The sequence below is a fragment of the Triturus cristatus genome, chromosome 11 (assembly GCF_964204655.1).
Source record: "Triturus cristatus chromosome 11, aTriCri1.1, whole genome shotgun sequence".
Taxonomy (NCBI): domain Eukaryota; kingdom Metazoa; phylum Chordata; class Amphibia; order Caudata; family Salamandridae; genus Triturus; species Triturus cristatus.
Window position 1 is genome coordinate 312,950,461 of NC_140594.1, and position 15,384 is coordinate 312,965,844.

At 42.6% G+C, this 15,384-nt stretch overlaps 1 protein-coding gene across 2 annotated transcripts in view; it reads right to left on the reverse strand.

The window, feature by feature from the left end:
* Positions 1 to 13,688: 13,688 nt before the first annotated feature.
* The window catches only part of MED13L (mediator complex subunit 13L), a 964,037-nt gene continuing 962,341 nt past the window's right edge, over positions 13,689 to 15,384 (reverse strand). For both annotated transcript variants that reach the window (XM_085634904.1, XM_085634903.1), the window contains exon 31: positions 13,689 to 14,758. In XM_085634904.1, the coding sequence (XP_085491030.1) occupies positions 14,626 to 14,758 (133 nt within the window). In that variant the 3' untranslated portion in view covers positions 13,689 to 14,625. The remainder of the gene's footprint in view (positions 14,759 to 15,384) is intronic.

Sequence of the window (15,384 nt, forward strand, 5' to 3'; positions counted from 1 at the left end):
TTGGGACCGCGTAGGAGGCAGGGCCCTACCCCTGTCTATCCCGGTATTAGCGAACCGCGAATGGTCAATGCGGTATGTACAAGTGCTTTGTGTAACGTTTTAGCTATGAATGCACTGTGTATACGATATTATACATCACTATGTGGGTTCATCTTAGAGCGGTGGCCATCTTATGGTTGCCCTCACATAGGCTACATATCATGAAGCAAATACGGGCCTTTTAGAGCACATGTGCTCTCCTTTGACTTCTCTGTGACCTGGGCAGCTTGGCTCCGCTGCCCCAGGTCAGTCCGGTCCCACGAGCTCCCCGTACTACGGCCACCTGTGATTAGCATCAGGGCTTGACACACCATAAAGCCTTTTCATCCTACACGAGCCTCCAGCTAATCTCTTTCACACCTGACTGTTCCTGCTTTATGGCTTGTTTTCCAAACAGGAGATGCTCGTGTTTATTGGGGCCTGTTGATATCTGATGTGGGATCTGAGCCTTGCTGGGTAAATAATTGTGGGCTGGCTTGACTGGAATGTGGGATGGTCATCATGACTCTGCCTTTTCGTTTGAAATGTATACATATGAATGACCATGCCATAAAACAAGGAATGTATGCCTGAAGCAGGATATTTTGTATTTAAGGAGAAGCCTGTTTCTGTAACTTTTAGCAGTCTCCTGAGAACATACACGCTGTTGTACTTCTAGGATACCTTTGATTGGTCTGCAGCCAATAAACTGATCTTTGACTTCACCCAGAAGACTGTGTTTCTGTAGGTCTGAAACAGGAAGAACCCGAAGTCATAGGGTGTGTTCCCCTGCACCGCTGGGCTTAAAATTCCCAGTACTTCACTACTTACGTGGAACGTCGTCCATGGGCTGGGTGATAAGATCAAGAGAGGGCTGGTTCTACAGTATTTAAAACATCGCGCCTCTGCGGTGGCCCTACACCAAGAAACACACTTGATGGGCTCCTCTTGCAGGGCTATGGATCGCTGGGGATTTCGAATGGTGGTACACTCAGAGTTCTCCTCGGGGTCACGGGCATACTCGTACGGAAGACATTTACCGCTGATCATCACACGGACATGGACGGATGACCAGGGCTGGTTTGCGGCTATTACGTGCCAATGGGAGGGGCGTGCCTTTAACATAGTGACAGTGTATATCCCTCCGGCATTCCATGCAGTTGCTCTCCCGGCCCTTAGTGACTTCCTGCTCGCCCTTCTAGAGGGAGAGCTCCTAATGGGAGGGGACTTTAACGCCACAATCAGCGATAGTTTGCACCGACATCCCCCCAAAGCTCAAAGTAGTGGTGTCTCCCGGCTTGCGGGGATTTTGGAGGCGATCGGTCTCATGGACGTTTGACGGTTCCGCCTCCCCTCAACTCACCGGTTCACTTTTCACTCTGGGGTGCATAATAGTCTCTCACGCATAGACTACTTTTTAACATCGGCAGACAGTCTCTATAATACAGCAGAAATTGATATACTACCCAGGGGAATTTCAGATCACTTATTATTGACATACACCCGTAAGCAAACGGTTAGATGTCGCATTTACCCCATTTACCCTGGATATTTACACAATCCCAAAATTCTCAAAGACATTACCAACACAACAACACTATTTTCAAGAAAATGTACAATCCGTTCTCTCCTCAATAACCCTCTGGGAGGCTTATAAAACAGTTCTTCGTGGCCAGGCATTGCCTTCCTTGCGGGTCATAAACTCGCAAAGAAGAAAGAGCTGAGACCCTCGAATCGGAGGTGCACGAGGCTGAGGACCTCCACACCAAGAACCCGATGACGGGGTTGGCCGAATCCCTGCGTCTCAAGCAGCAGGAATATAGAGAATACCTAAAAGAAGAGGTTAGGACCAGGTTGCAGGGCATGCAGCATAAGATGTATGAGATCCAGGGTAAGGCAGGAAAGCTCCTGGCCTGGCTCGATAAGAGAGCGAGCTGCTCAGTGGATCGCACAATTACGTGCATCAGACAGCGAACGCATAACTGATCCTCAGGGAATAGTGAACACACTAGTCAGCTATTTTCAAAGGGTATACACACCGACGGCCAAAACGGCGATTGAAGAAGCGCAGGCCTTCCTTACAGATATTAACATGCCCAAACTAACACCTGAAGCGGCCCTAGCACTCGAAGCTGACCTTACAGCGGATGAACTACAGTTAGCTATACGGGCCATACAGTCAGGGAAGGCGGTGGAGCCCAACGGCATACCCATCAAACTCTATAAAAGAACAGCTAATACTATTACCCCATACCTCCTGAATATGTACCTAGAAAGTCTGGAAGCAAAGGAGCTCCCACGGGCTCAGCGTACAGCCACCATTGTGACGATTCCTAAACCCGGGAAACCCCCCGAAGAATGTACCTCATACCGACCCATATCGTTGAGTAATGCGGAGGCCAAAATTCTTGCTAAACTCCTAGCGACTAGATTGACCCCCTATCTCACTGACCTAATCCACCCAGATCAGTCGGGCTTCATGCCTGGTAGAAACACGTCCCTCAACTTGAGACACCTGTATGGTGTGATGGCCCGATTGCCCTTTATCCGAGAATCAGTCGTTATCCTCTCCTTAGACGCATGTATGGCGTTCGATATGGTGGAATGGCCCTTCCTCTTCGCGGTGCTGAAACACTTGGGCTTTGGCCCCAAATTTTGTGCCTGGGTGCACTTGCTGTACTCAAAATCTCTGGCTCATGTAACAGCAAACGGTCACATCTCGGAGAACTTCCCGTTGGGACGCGGGACACGTCAAGGGTGTTCCCTCTCACCATTATTGTTCGCCCTCGTTTTAGAACCACTGGCTGCATGGATAAGATGGGAACAAACTATCCGAGGGCTTCATTGGGCGGCAGGCTGGGTGGACCGCATCTCCCTGTACGCCGATGATGTGTTATACATAGCATCACCCAGGCGATCTATCCTTGTACTCTTGAATATCTGTGACCTTTATGGTCGGGTTCCTGGCTACACCATTAATTGGTCCAAATCGATTCTGTACGTGCTTCATGGCCCACTACCACAACTCCCAAAGGGATGTACTCTGCAGATCACAGAGGGAAGTTTTAAGTATTTGGGTATCTATGTTACGCCGCATGTGGACGAATTCCTTAAAACAAATCTCATGCCTCCCCTGGAACGTCTCAGACGTGAAACGAGGCACTGGCAATCCCTCCCGTTGACATTGCCTGGAAAAGCAGCACTTATTAAAATGATGGCGCTTCCCCGAGTTCTCTATGCTCTGGAAAATACCGCGTTCCTTGTAAACCCCAGGTATTTTAAAGCGATAGCGGCGGAGGTCTCTAGTTTATTGTGGAGGAACAAGCCGGCACGCATTGCCATGGACAAACTGGTCCGGGGATAGTATGATGGAGGCATAGCACTCCCAAATGTACACCTCTATTATTGGGCATCACAATTGAAAGTAATTAATCAATGGATACATGCCCACAAACAGACCCAGCATTTAAAGGTTTGGACTGGGTGAAGGGGGTGTCATGAAGGCGCTATACACCAGGAAGCGATCTACCCCATTAATCAGACCCACGGCGCATACGGTACAGATTTGGTACGCGGCGCTAACAAAACTGGGATGGAATGGGCTTCTTACCCAATTCACTCCACTTTGGGACACACAAAGATTAAGAAAACTTAGAAATAGTAATAGCTTCCACAGATGGGATGATATAGGCATCTCCACGGTGGGTGAGTTATGGGCCAAGGGTGAGATGGTTACCTTTGCCTATCTCCAAGAACACTATGAGCTGGCACCCTCTGAAATATTCCGCTACATGCAGATCAGATACGCACTTACGGCAGTTATACCAACTGACACCACACTTTTGGAAGCCTCCCCTCTGGAGGATAGGTTGCTAACTGACCACATGATTAAAAGGGCTACCTCTCTCACCTACCGCAAATTGGTTAATAATTTACCTGATCCAACGCAATCTTTACGAGTTAAATGGTCCAATGAACTGGGTGACTTGGATGATACAGACTGGCAGGAGGCACTTTCGTCTCCACGCGAAGAGGCACTACCCTCATGACAGACTGATAAAGCTTAAAATATTACATCGCACGAACTACACCAGGGTCACATTGCATAAGATTGGGAGTACCACAAATTCGTTCTGCCTGAGGGAATGTGGGGAGGAAGGCACGTTTTACCACACTGTGTAGCAGTGTCCACGGATATTGTCGTATTAGACGGCAGTGATGGGGACAATGTCTCAGGTGGGGGGAGTCTCGACTACACCAGAACCCAAAAGAGGTCTCCTAAACATTTGGGAACCCACTGACCTTAATCACGCTCAACAGGACTGGACAACCCTTGGGATGATGTTTGCCAAACGTAACATAGACCGCTTGTGGGGCTCGCGGTGCGCACCAACGCTACAGGACTGGTGCAAGGACATGGATGGGGCTATGGTGGCGGAGAGGGCGACGTATGTACACCGGGGCTGTCCCAAGAAATAGGAGAAAGTATGGGGAGCATGGAATAAATATAGGGGGTATATTTGTACTCCACCTCTGACAGAGCCGATGACGATTCCGATGGAAGGGGGTGATGGTGACATACAATGGCTTGTATCACTACATTTCCAGTTTACTGTACTTGTTGTATTAATGATGTGCGTCTGTAAATGGACTATGCGTCAAACAAATCGATATACCTTCGCCAATTGTAGAAATGCTGGTGTTTTAAGCTGCTCTATTATTAATAAACAGATTTTCCAAAAAAATATTGTATCTCCAGATTTTTTGAGGGCCTATATACATTATAAAAAAGATGAATCCCAAATTAATTGGGGTATAATATGAATTGGGGTGGTATTGTCAGTGAACTTTAAGATAACACCCCAACTGAGGGTCTAAATCCATCCGTTTTGAAAACTTTTCAAACAAATTTAAATTCCAACCATTTTAATGACATCAGTATGAATGAGTATCAATGGGTAGTCATTAATAAGAATGAATGTGTAAATAACTGAACTCTGTATATGTGATTATATTTTTAATATAGTAGTAATCACGTTCTATATTTTCACTAATAGATCACTGTTGTCCTATCAAAGTCCTGAAAAAAGGTGGTTTTATTGAATTTCATACACCGAAACACCGTGTCAACAACTCTATGGTTTTGGTTACTGTATTTCGACTTGTAAATATGGACAACCTTATGTTTGTGTTATTTTAATTGAGATATTGGTGATTTAATGTGTTTTTAATGTATGTACATTGATGTATGAATTGTGCCTCTGGATATATTAAGAGAGAATTTTGTGATTAAGTACCAGAAATTGCCAGCCTGTGATTTTATAATAAGTATTGTTTTTAATATTTGTAAACTACTATAATAATAATAAAATGTTACATTTAATCGGGTTCAGTTATCTAGGTTTGTGGTGTAAAGGTACGAATGAGGGAGTGCTTGATGTGCAAGAATACATAGTGTCATGTGGGGGACACCACCTTCCTATTTTGCTTATGGAACCTCTCCCCTACGTTTTGTAAGGGTACCTCAAAACATCATTGTGGAATTAATTCAAATTGCAACACAGTGGGTCATAAAATGTCTGCTTCCCGTGCAACAGTGATTTCATGACAATTCCAAGTTGACTTTAGTGGGATATTATCAAACAAACATCCCTATTTAAACTTTTTTTTAATTTTTTTTAGCTCCAGCAAGATCTAGAGCGTTGTGTGTTCACAGTCTACTAATCCTACTGTCCTCGTGTAATATGGCAGAATTTTTCATGGGGTGATAATGCGTCCCATGCATCTCATTTTTTGTTTCTCTCCTTCCGAGAACCTGACGACGCTCATTGTACCTAGTCTTCCCCCTTAATAGCCATTGTTGCTCTCCGGTGCAAGCTGAGACACCAGCTCCAAGCTTGCTGTCATCAGCTAAGACTAGTGCGTCTATGCATAGTGCATGCAATATATCAGCAGCATTCTATTGCTGGATTCATGACCACAGAGAAACGCATCTTCTTCAGAAGTCATGCTATGTCTTAAACCACCTCCCTGGTCCGGATTCCTGCTTTCCCGTTTCAGACTGCTTAAACACTCCAAGGTGCTCACAGTAGTTAAGGAGCTGGATGTAGGAGGAAAGAAGGGTCTTTATTTGGGAAAATAGTGGTGGATCACTTTACTTACATCACACTCGTCAAAGCCAGCTGCTTCACACCTCCTCACTCCCAGAGATGTTAAAACATCGATGTGCCAAACATCCTTATATCTTGTTAGAAAACTGAAAACGCCACACAAGTCTGTTACAGTAATTCAATAATTTATTCATCTAAAAAAATGGTGTAAAAAGTATATAACTCTCATTCGCAATTTTTATACGGAGGTTGCCATTTATTTAAAATTGTTTCTTCCTTTTTATCAAAGTCATTTTTTCTCTTTTAGTGTAATGTACCAGTGATATAGAATTAAAATGAACTTTGCCATTGTTTTCTCTCAAAGTATTCGATTTATATAAAAATGAAACCCACTGCAAAATGCTCTGAGGGGGAAAAGGGAAAAAATAATAAAAAAGAGAAAAAAAACTCTGAATCATCCAGAAATGTACAACTTTTACAATAAAAAAGGTTCATAATTGAAAATATATACATATAACCGCATGCTGGAGGGTGGGGTCTAACTGCAATGAACTGCCCTTTAATCCCACTCCCTCTCCATTGATTGCAAACATTGAGGACAGTTCCGATATTTTACATGGTTTAAAACATTACAAATTTTCACCTTGATAGGAAATCTGGAGTTTGAATTCTTCCAGTCAGGTACACGTTAAATAAAAAAAACTCCCAGGTGGAAAGATGCATATTTAATATGGCAATATTATAAAGACTTTATCATGTTAAGTACATAATATAACATTTTACCTCCTGTTAAATCTATCACAATTGTTTTCTCATAAAAAGCTTATAAATAGATCACTGGATATCTGTTTTAACTTAAAAAATTAAATAAAAAACAATTGCCTCACTGGCAGTGATCCCGTTGTTGCAATGTCATTACAAGCTGCCTCAACTGGGGTCAATGCCTCTAGTATTGTATTGTTTAATCCTGCTGTACAGAACCCTGCAGCTGTAAACAGGAGAATGGAGAAAAGGAAGGAGTCAAAATGATCTTAAATGCACTCATGCTTTCTAGATTTTAGAAAACATTTTGCCACTCCAAGATATTGCATTAGACTCTAAAAAGACGGTTTTAAATAAAATGTGTAAATTCGAGGTGGCGTAGGACAAGTATGGCTAAGTGTTACCAATATTATTTTATCACTTCATCGATTTCAAAAGTCACGTTAAAATGCAAGCAATCAAGCCTTGCTTTGTTTCTTTGTAAAATATCATTTTAAAAGGCCTGGTTAGTTCCATTCACAAATGGAAAAACCTAATACTGCAATAGTGATGTTGCAGTTGATTGTACACTGTAAACCGGAACGCGTTCCCCCTACCTGGACTGCACCGTGACCAGGCGTGCCCACTTAAGGAATCCTTTCACTCGACAGTACTAACTGCTTTAGGATGGGTGCGAGGACGTATATATTTTACCCTGATAGTTTTCTGCTCCCTCGAGCGGTCAGCATTGCCTGGATTCTTCCATAAACCTATTTATCCTCCCTCCCGTCTGTGTTGCTAATTGCAAATGTTTTTTCATGTTGCTTGGAAAGCCTGTAAGACACTAACAGATATGTCACTTCAGCCTTAATTCATATATAATGATCTGTAAATACTAGTAGAGCGTGTGGTGATATAATTATGCATTGTTAAAGTTACTTTCCCCAATGGTCAGTGCTTCACAAAGGGAAAATTATGATGGTTCTCATTTTTTGTGCCATGGACGTGTCCAGATCATCATTTTCTACTTCTGTCACAACTGTTATGGAAATGTAAAAGTGGGACAAAGGAATGCAGGGAGTAACTAGAGCAATAAACATATGCTTCTCTGGATGGTCCTACACACAAAGCACACCAGCAGAAAGCCTTGGGATTTATTTCAACAAAGCCCGAACAGATTCAAGGTGATTCTTTCTGTGACCACAATAGCTGAAGCTAGCACCTGGATATGTGAAGAATATATGGAGGTTGAGCGCTTTCACTTTTCATTAACAAGAAGTACAATCATTTCTGCAAAGAACTCGATAAGCGCTACTGAAACTGTTCTACCATATGGAAGTAAGTAAGGGCCTGGACTACAACAACCTGACTGTTTTACAAACAAGGACACCACAAAACTATTATTCAGTGGCCTTCTGAAGGAATAAAAAGAAACTGACTGCCCTCATTCATCATCAAGCTTCTATGCAAGTCACATATTCGCGCCTGATGTACCATGGGTTTACCATCTAATAGCATAGGTTCTCCTGATTACTAAGCTCGTTCAAATACTAACCACTTGTTAGGAAACTCCAGATCATTAAAAAAAAAAAAAAAAACTTAAGCTGGGTATACTCAGTCTGTTGTCAAGGTGTCCACGTAATGACTGGTGCTTAGTTTACAGCTGGAATGCTCATGGTACTGGAGCTAATAGGACAAATTATGAAATGGCAAGCCAAAGGGGTGAGAGTGAGGACGCTGTAGGGCCTAGCAAGCCTTGAGGCAAGAAGCTGTGAGGAGCCACCTTTCAAAATCAGCTTTAGTATTCCAACTATCACCTAAGTGGAGGCTTGATGTTAGGGTTGCACGGACCTAGTTGTAACTCCCAGGGAATATGCCTTATGATAACTATGCTATATTGTCTCAAAAATCCATTAAGACTACTCAGCAAGTAAATGTTTTTGAAGAAAAAGAAAATTAATTTCTGCATCACCAGTAACAGTGAAAAATCCAAGCATCCTTGCTGTGATTAGGGAATGGCTATTAGTTCATTTTAAATGTAGATTTTGCAAAAAGCACAAGATGTCTTAGAAAGGAAACAGAATATTTCCATTGTCTTGGAAATCGAAACCCTGACAGAAAAGAATGCTTGATCATTTACAGAGTTTTCCAGATGAAGACAAACCCAATAGAGATAAGATTTTCATGCAAACCTTATGGTCATCTTGACAATAGACTTTCCAAATCACGAATCTCAAAATTTTTATAAGTAGATTTCATGATTCTACATGAACGTTAAGGATCCGGTGGAAAGGAGAATGCATTTTGACAGCAAAAACACACACAATGGTTTACTTAATTCATGGGTGTGCATGGAGAAGGATTATATGCTACGTAAATCACCACTGCAAAAACAAACATGCCCTACCCACCAATAATGGTGTAAATAAGTGCCACTATGGACTAGTTTTAGTAATCTTTAACGGACTATAAAATTAGACTAAGGATGATATGCTACAGATATGTTTATTGGTTCGATGCTTCTTGAGAAAATGATAATGGACAGGGCTTACTTTTCACCCACATGCTGCACCAAACATCTGTATTCTGAGGAGTGGAAATGTTCCGCTTTTGTGTAAGTACAGAACGTGAACTGGCAAGGCCAGCAAAGTACATTAATGATACCAGCTAAATAAACTTCCTGCCAGTAGCCTTTACAGTCATACAACTGAGAGATTAAAGTGAAAAAAATCTAAAGACTAGTGTAAAAGAGAAATGAAAATATCAATAATTCGTAGTATCCACAAGCTGAAATTATCTACCGAGGGACCAACTGAAACGGCTATGAACAGGGAATATATCAGATGAAACCCTACTCCAAAATAGCCAAATCGCCCATTTGTCGGACAAAAAAGAATCAAGAGCTTGTAGAGTTTATCTAAGCTACAAAAATAGCTTAAAGTTTTATGATTAACTTGCCAAACGAACTCAACTTTGCCAGCTCACTGCCCGACAACCAAAAAGAGTAAAACACTCTCAGTGCAAGTATGCCACATGAAAAAGAAAGGTAAAGAAAAACGTTTGGGTGAAACTTACAAGTAGACTGATAAAAGGGAGCAAAACAGTGCCCGTGAGAGTGAAATGCATGCATCCAGTCTGCATTTGCATATAGAATCAGAAATGACAGGACCAAAGAAACCTATTAATGTGGTTAACGAATGCAATTACTCTACAAAGACACAGCAGGATGAGTCTCCTCCTCCAATCTCGGCATAAACGTAGGGCCACCACACAATATGTACATTTCAGTTGTTTCATGAAGACCAATGGGAAGGCAGAGTGCTCATAAAAGTTGACTTCCACAGCATGCACCGACTCTTCAATGCTACATATCGTGAAATGAAAACCAAATTCTCTGAAAATCTCGCTTATACCTATTGTTGTGTAGACCAACAATGAAAAATATAGAATGACTGACACCGGGAGAAGCCAGACCTTTCTCTGAGCTTTACATATACCTATATGATTTAACCATCGCCACAGGTAAATGAGAAGTCTCCTCCTGTCATCAACATACAAAGCTGTATTTAGTGGTATTAATGAGTCTGAACCAATCACTCCCTATTTATTATTGTGAAAAGCACTGTACTTCAATAGCTTTGTATTATCAGCATGCTTTCTGGTTGGTGTCATACAATGGTGTACGAAAGACTACTGAGCGACTAGCCAAGGCTATGAGAGCATCTGTGGTATACAGCGACAATGCAAAGTACTGACCAGCGGGAAGGCAATTTTGACAATGTAGAAGGAGAGCACACTGTGGTCAACAAGGATAGCTTACATCTCCTAGTAGCTAGTTATTGAGAAAATACAACTTAAATGGGAAGTATTTGGTATTATAAAGACAAAACACAATATGTAGAAATATTATGCCTCTGCCCTTAGGCTCTAAACGTTCAGCTTTTACCGCATGTGCAACCATGATAATCTCGTCAATCACGTTAATTCCCATGGCCGCTGCCATGGGAATTAAAGTGATGTCCATTCTGTTATGAGACCACTAAAGTCCAATGGTGCCACAGTATCACGTGATGTCCTTAATTTAATGGTGTCACCGAGGACCACTGGTGTCACTTTAGTGGTGGTATTTGAAAAAGTGGTTCTGATGACAACATGCAAGTCATGATCTGATAAGGTCTTTCATGGACCATGGTTGCATAGACTGAGGGAAGCTGTTTTGCCAGTTCCATTTTTAATGAACCCAGAAGAAATGTGATGGGAGAATGGCGATCTGATAATGTTCTAAGGGGGTCACTGTCTGATCGCATGACGTGACTAATGATCAGACAGCTTCTTCAGTGTGCCATGCTTGGATGCTACGAAGAGATGTAGATTCCAACTGCAACATGACAGCTACAGACCAATAGCATCTTCAGACTGCTGTACACCAAACGCATCATGAGCCTACGACTAGTGGAAATGACTCATTGGCATGGTCCAAAAGCCTCACGTGACAGACCGTTTGAGGGCATGACAGCACCACGGTCATTAGTAAACAGAGCTCTTAACTTGTCATTAATTAGTATATCATCCAGTTTTTTTTTAAATTTGCATTCTGCTATTTTTAGTTCCATTTATATTGAGAAAAAAATAAAACTGCAAGTGAAAGAATGCAAAGGAAAACATGACTGCACAAGCTACTCATGTCTGAAGTGGTACAGGTTGAACTTTGCGGCAAAAGGGCTCACAAGAGATTTACAAACTGATGACCTGAGTCTACAGGGACCCATTTGTATTGAAGACAGTTGGATTTAGATGAAGCTACGTGGAATCCAGGGTCTGATGGTACAAAGAAACAGCTAGTGTCAGAGGATACAATACTGTTATGAGACAGCCGGGTGCTTGAGCAGTTATAAGACAGTCAACATCTGATGCTCTGAGACGTGCATGGTCTGATGCAGCTCGGATACAGGCATAAGGCAAATGGAATGTGAATGATCCATTTGCACAGAGCAATAACTATGGAAAAATACTTGATGTGGTGTGTAAAAAAGATTATGCCACACAACTGAGATGCATTGGCTGAGTGTCATTGGTGCTAAGCTATGGTAACAACAAAGCGTTGACTTCGTTATTTGTTTAGAGTTCATGTTTTGGGGCAGAATTCTGGTATGTAAAAATTAATGCTGGTTGGAATGGAAAATAAACCAATATGTTTCCATCATCTGTTTCCATAAAAGGCATTGAGATATGGTGATTTATTTTACCCAAATCTGCATTGCTGATAGCCTCGCTTATCCTTTCTCTACCCCCTTCATCATTTAGTGAATTTCTGCACACAGAGACAGTGAAAAGGAGGTACTGGGGGCAAATCAACCGAGACAAAGAAAACATTCACCAGAACGGAAGTAGGAAAACCATTGGGAATTTCTATTTTCGTTCTTTCCATCAGATGCCTGTCATGTCAATGCACAAAAGCTGGTTTTATTATAAATAAAACAAATGGCACAAAGTCCGCAAATGTGACTAGCTTAGGATTCAAAACCAACAAAAACCATTGCATGACATCTCCAGTTGGAGTGGTGATGGAATACGCAAAAGTTTTACAAAGGTGGGCATGCTGATTTTCTGTACGGATGACGATGCATAGTAAGCATCAATGCTCAGGGGGAGGCACCTAAAATGTCTAAGTTCATGTGTACAGCAAGAAGCTTCGGTATCACAGTGATGCCTCCAGTGGATTGGAGAATGTAGATATGATGCAATGACATGTTCAGCACTACTGATATTCTTCTGTCCCATGAACACTGAGGGCAGCCGCTCCCTCATAAGTAGTGCGGTCCCATGACCAGGTGGGCACATAAATGATAAGGAGGGAAAAGCACCGAAAGACCATCAAACAACCCACACTTTGATCACATTCAATCTCGGCTCCTCAACTTCCAAGATAAATATATTTATCAATGGTTGTAAAAATAGACATTTAAATGAGCTAGGTTCATCATGATGATATAATATATACACATCACCCTGGGCCCATCAGCAAACTAAGCATTTGTGAGGCAGGATGATGCAGAAGATGTTGAACAATCCCTTGCTATGTGGCAGGGCATGCCCTTTAACTTACCCCTTCCCGAGCCTGCACGGCCGTCCACCACACTGGCATGGAAAGAAGGTTAAAGCATTTTTGAATGTCTGATTCGTAGACTACTCTGGACATTCGTGCTTCATCAAATCACCGGGAGTTAATAAATAGCTATATTTGCCATTTCATTACGTCAGTCACCAGCTAAAGTAAGAAGAGAGGCCATAAAAAAAGCTTTGAATGCCACCAAGAAAAGTGGCTACTTGGTAACACCCTTGCTTAGAATGTGCTTCAAGGGTATCGTTTTTGGTTACCTGATGTGGGGCGCAGCCTCTGAGCTGAGAATCTTGTCCAGTCAAGTTTGTGGGGTGCTTTTATTTATGTTAACACTGGTTAAAAAGTCAGCTTGGAATACTCACTCCCTTCATTCTATAATGGCAGTTAGAGGAGAGGTCCTGCTATGTATGTAAAAGCAATACACCGGATCAGAGGTTGCGGTTACCCGGTGCCTTTCAAAAGCCTGTTTGGAATTTTATTCACTTCCAGATTTTAGAGATACCTGAACAGGAAACCACCGCCTGTTATACAGGATGTTTCTGTGCGTTGTAAACGCTGCCGAGGCTCCTTTTCTTAAATTATCATAAAAAGTAAAAGCTGAGAAGAGGCATGGTTCAATCTGAATTTATCAGTAGATGTTTATCCCAGTCTAAAAACGGAACTAGTGTGACTGTTTTTATACAGCATGTTTTTTTTTTAGTCTTAAGTGTCTATAAAAATCATGTAAGGTGGCAGAAGCCTTTTAATGACTATTTTTCACCACGGTTCATTGTGACTGGGAATGGCCTAGTTCAACCCTACCCGAGGTGCCTTATCACTTTTGAGGGTTTTCTATCAGCGTTCTAGGGTGTAACCCCTTTTTGCACATTCAGCATCTCTTAAGCTGCCTTCTGTCCCAGAGCTCTATTTGATTGAGAACCCTCCTTCATATTAAATCTAATTATTTTGGGGCGATCTGCATTTATAATAAATAATGAAACGTAAATAATGATAAAAAACAGTCATCCGGTTTTAAGGATCAATAAAGAGAGGTAACACCAGCTCAAGGAGCTGGACGGGGCAGGAGGACCGTGGTCTTTGCACACCTCCACGGTTATCCTCCATACTTTTCTGGGAGTCCTGCGGCTCCTGCCTCAGAGCGGCATGGCAGCTGCAGACCTTGGTAGGCAGTCGTGACCAGGGCTTCATTTGCAGGGTGAGGTGCTCTCCCACCACTGATGTACGCACACCTCCCGCTCTTTCAAGGTCCTGCATCTAAGAGGGAGCAGAGTCTGGCTCCGTTGTACTTGATGCATCCCTTTCGTGACACTTCCTTTCCAGTCAAGCTTTGGACCCGGCTCACGGCGCTGTCTGCTGGCTCAGCCCGAGCCTTGTCTTCGGTGGCAACAGCCTCCCACAAGGAGCATGGGATGTCTAATGGGCCGCAAATTGCCATTTCGAAGAGTCCATTCCTCTCCATCTTGAAGAATGAACACAGCCCGGAAGCCCTTCCCTTTTTCTTCCTGCAGGTAAGAATGTCTTGTTGGTAGTCAGCAATCCTCACGGCATGTGGGCGGGCTTGGGCAGGTCGCGCTTCCCTAATCCAAAGGCGGGGAAGGCATCCTGAAAGTGAGGAGCAGCTAATGTTACCCCTTGTTAGAGTATGCTCATGATGGCATTGTACATCTGGGTGAGCACCATGAAGTGGATCGGCAGGCAGGAGCTGCGGTCCTGGGAGGCCGGGTTGCACGTCAGCCAAGATAGGGCATTATACTGTTCTAGGACAAACCTGTAGAGAGAAAGAAAGATTTAATCAGGACCGTCGTCATCAACATCCCTGGTTCCACCAACATAACCTCTCTTCCCAACACCTGCATCCTACAACAGATGCTAGTTATCAATGCTGAAGAACAGTCCTGTTGCTGCTCTGGCAAAGCGAATTGCAATGAATGGTGCTAATGATGTTTAGCGCAGACAGACCCACCTAAGCAACCTAACCAAGAGAATCACTTTAAGTCTAACTTTGTCTGTTACTTTTTAATACATACAACTTTGTCTGTTACTTTTTAATACATACTTACTGCTAAGCCCACCAAATGAGCCCCTGCAAACTGTTCTATCAAAACCATGATTCATTTTAAGAGCAGTCCAGAGGATGGAAGTCAAACAGCAACATCTAAATGCTTACGAAGACTCAAGAACGCAAGTTGGAAATCTAAGAAGTAGCACTTTTAGTCTTCCTGTGATCCGTTCACTGTAATGCATGCTTCCTTTCATGTCACTTCTTTCCACGGATGCATGGTCAGATACACACAAGAGCTATGGTCAAACTAGAACATTTAAGAAACCAGTGCCAAACCCGTTCAATGGCTGCACAATAATAAAACACAGCCCACATTTTTACAAGTCTAGGTC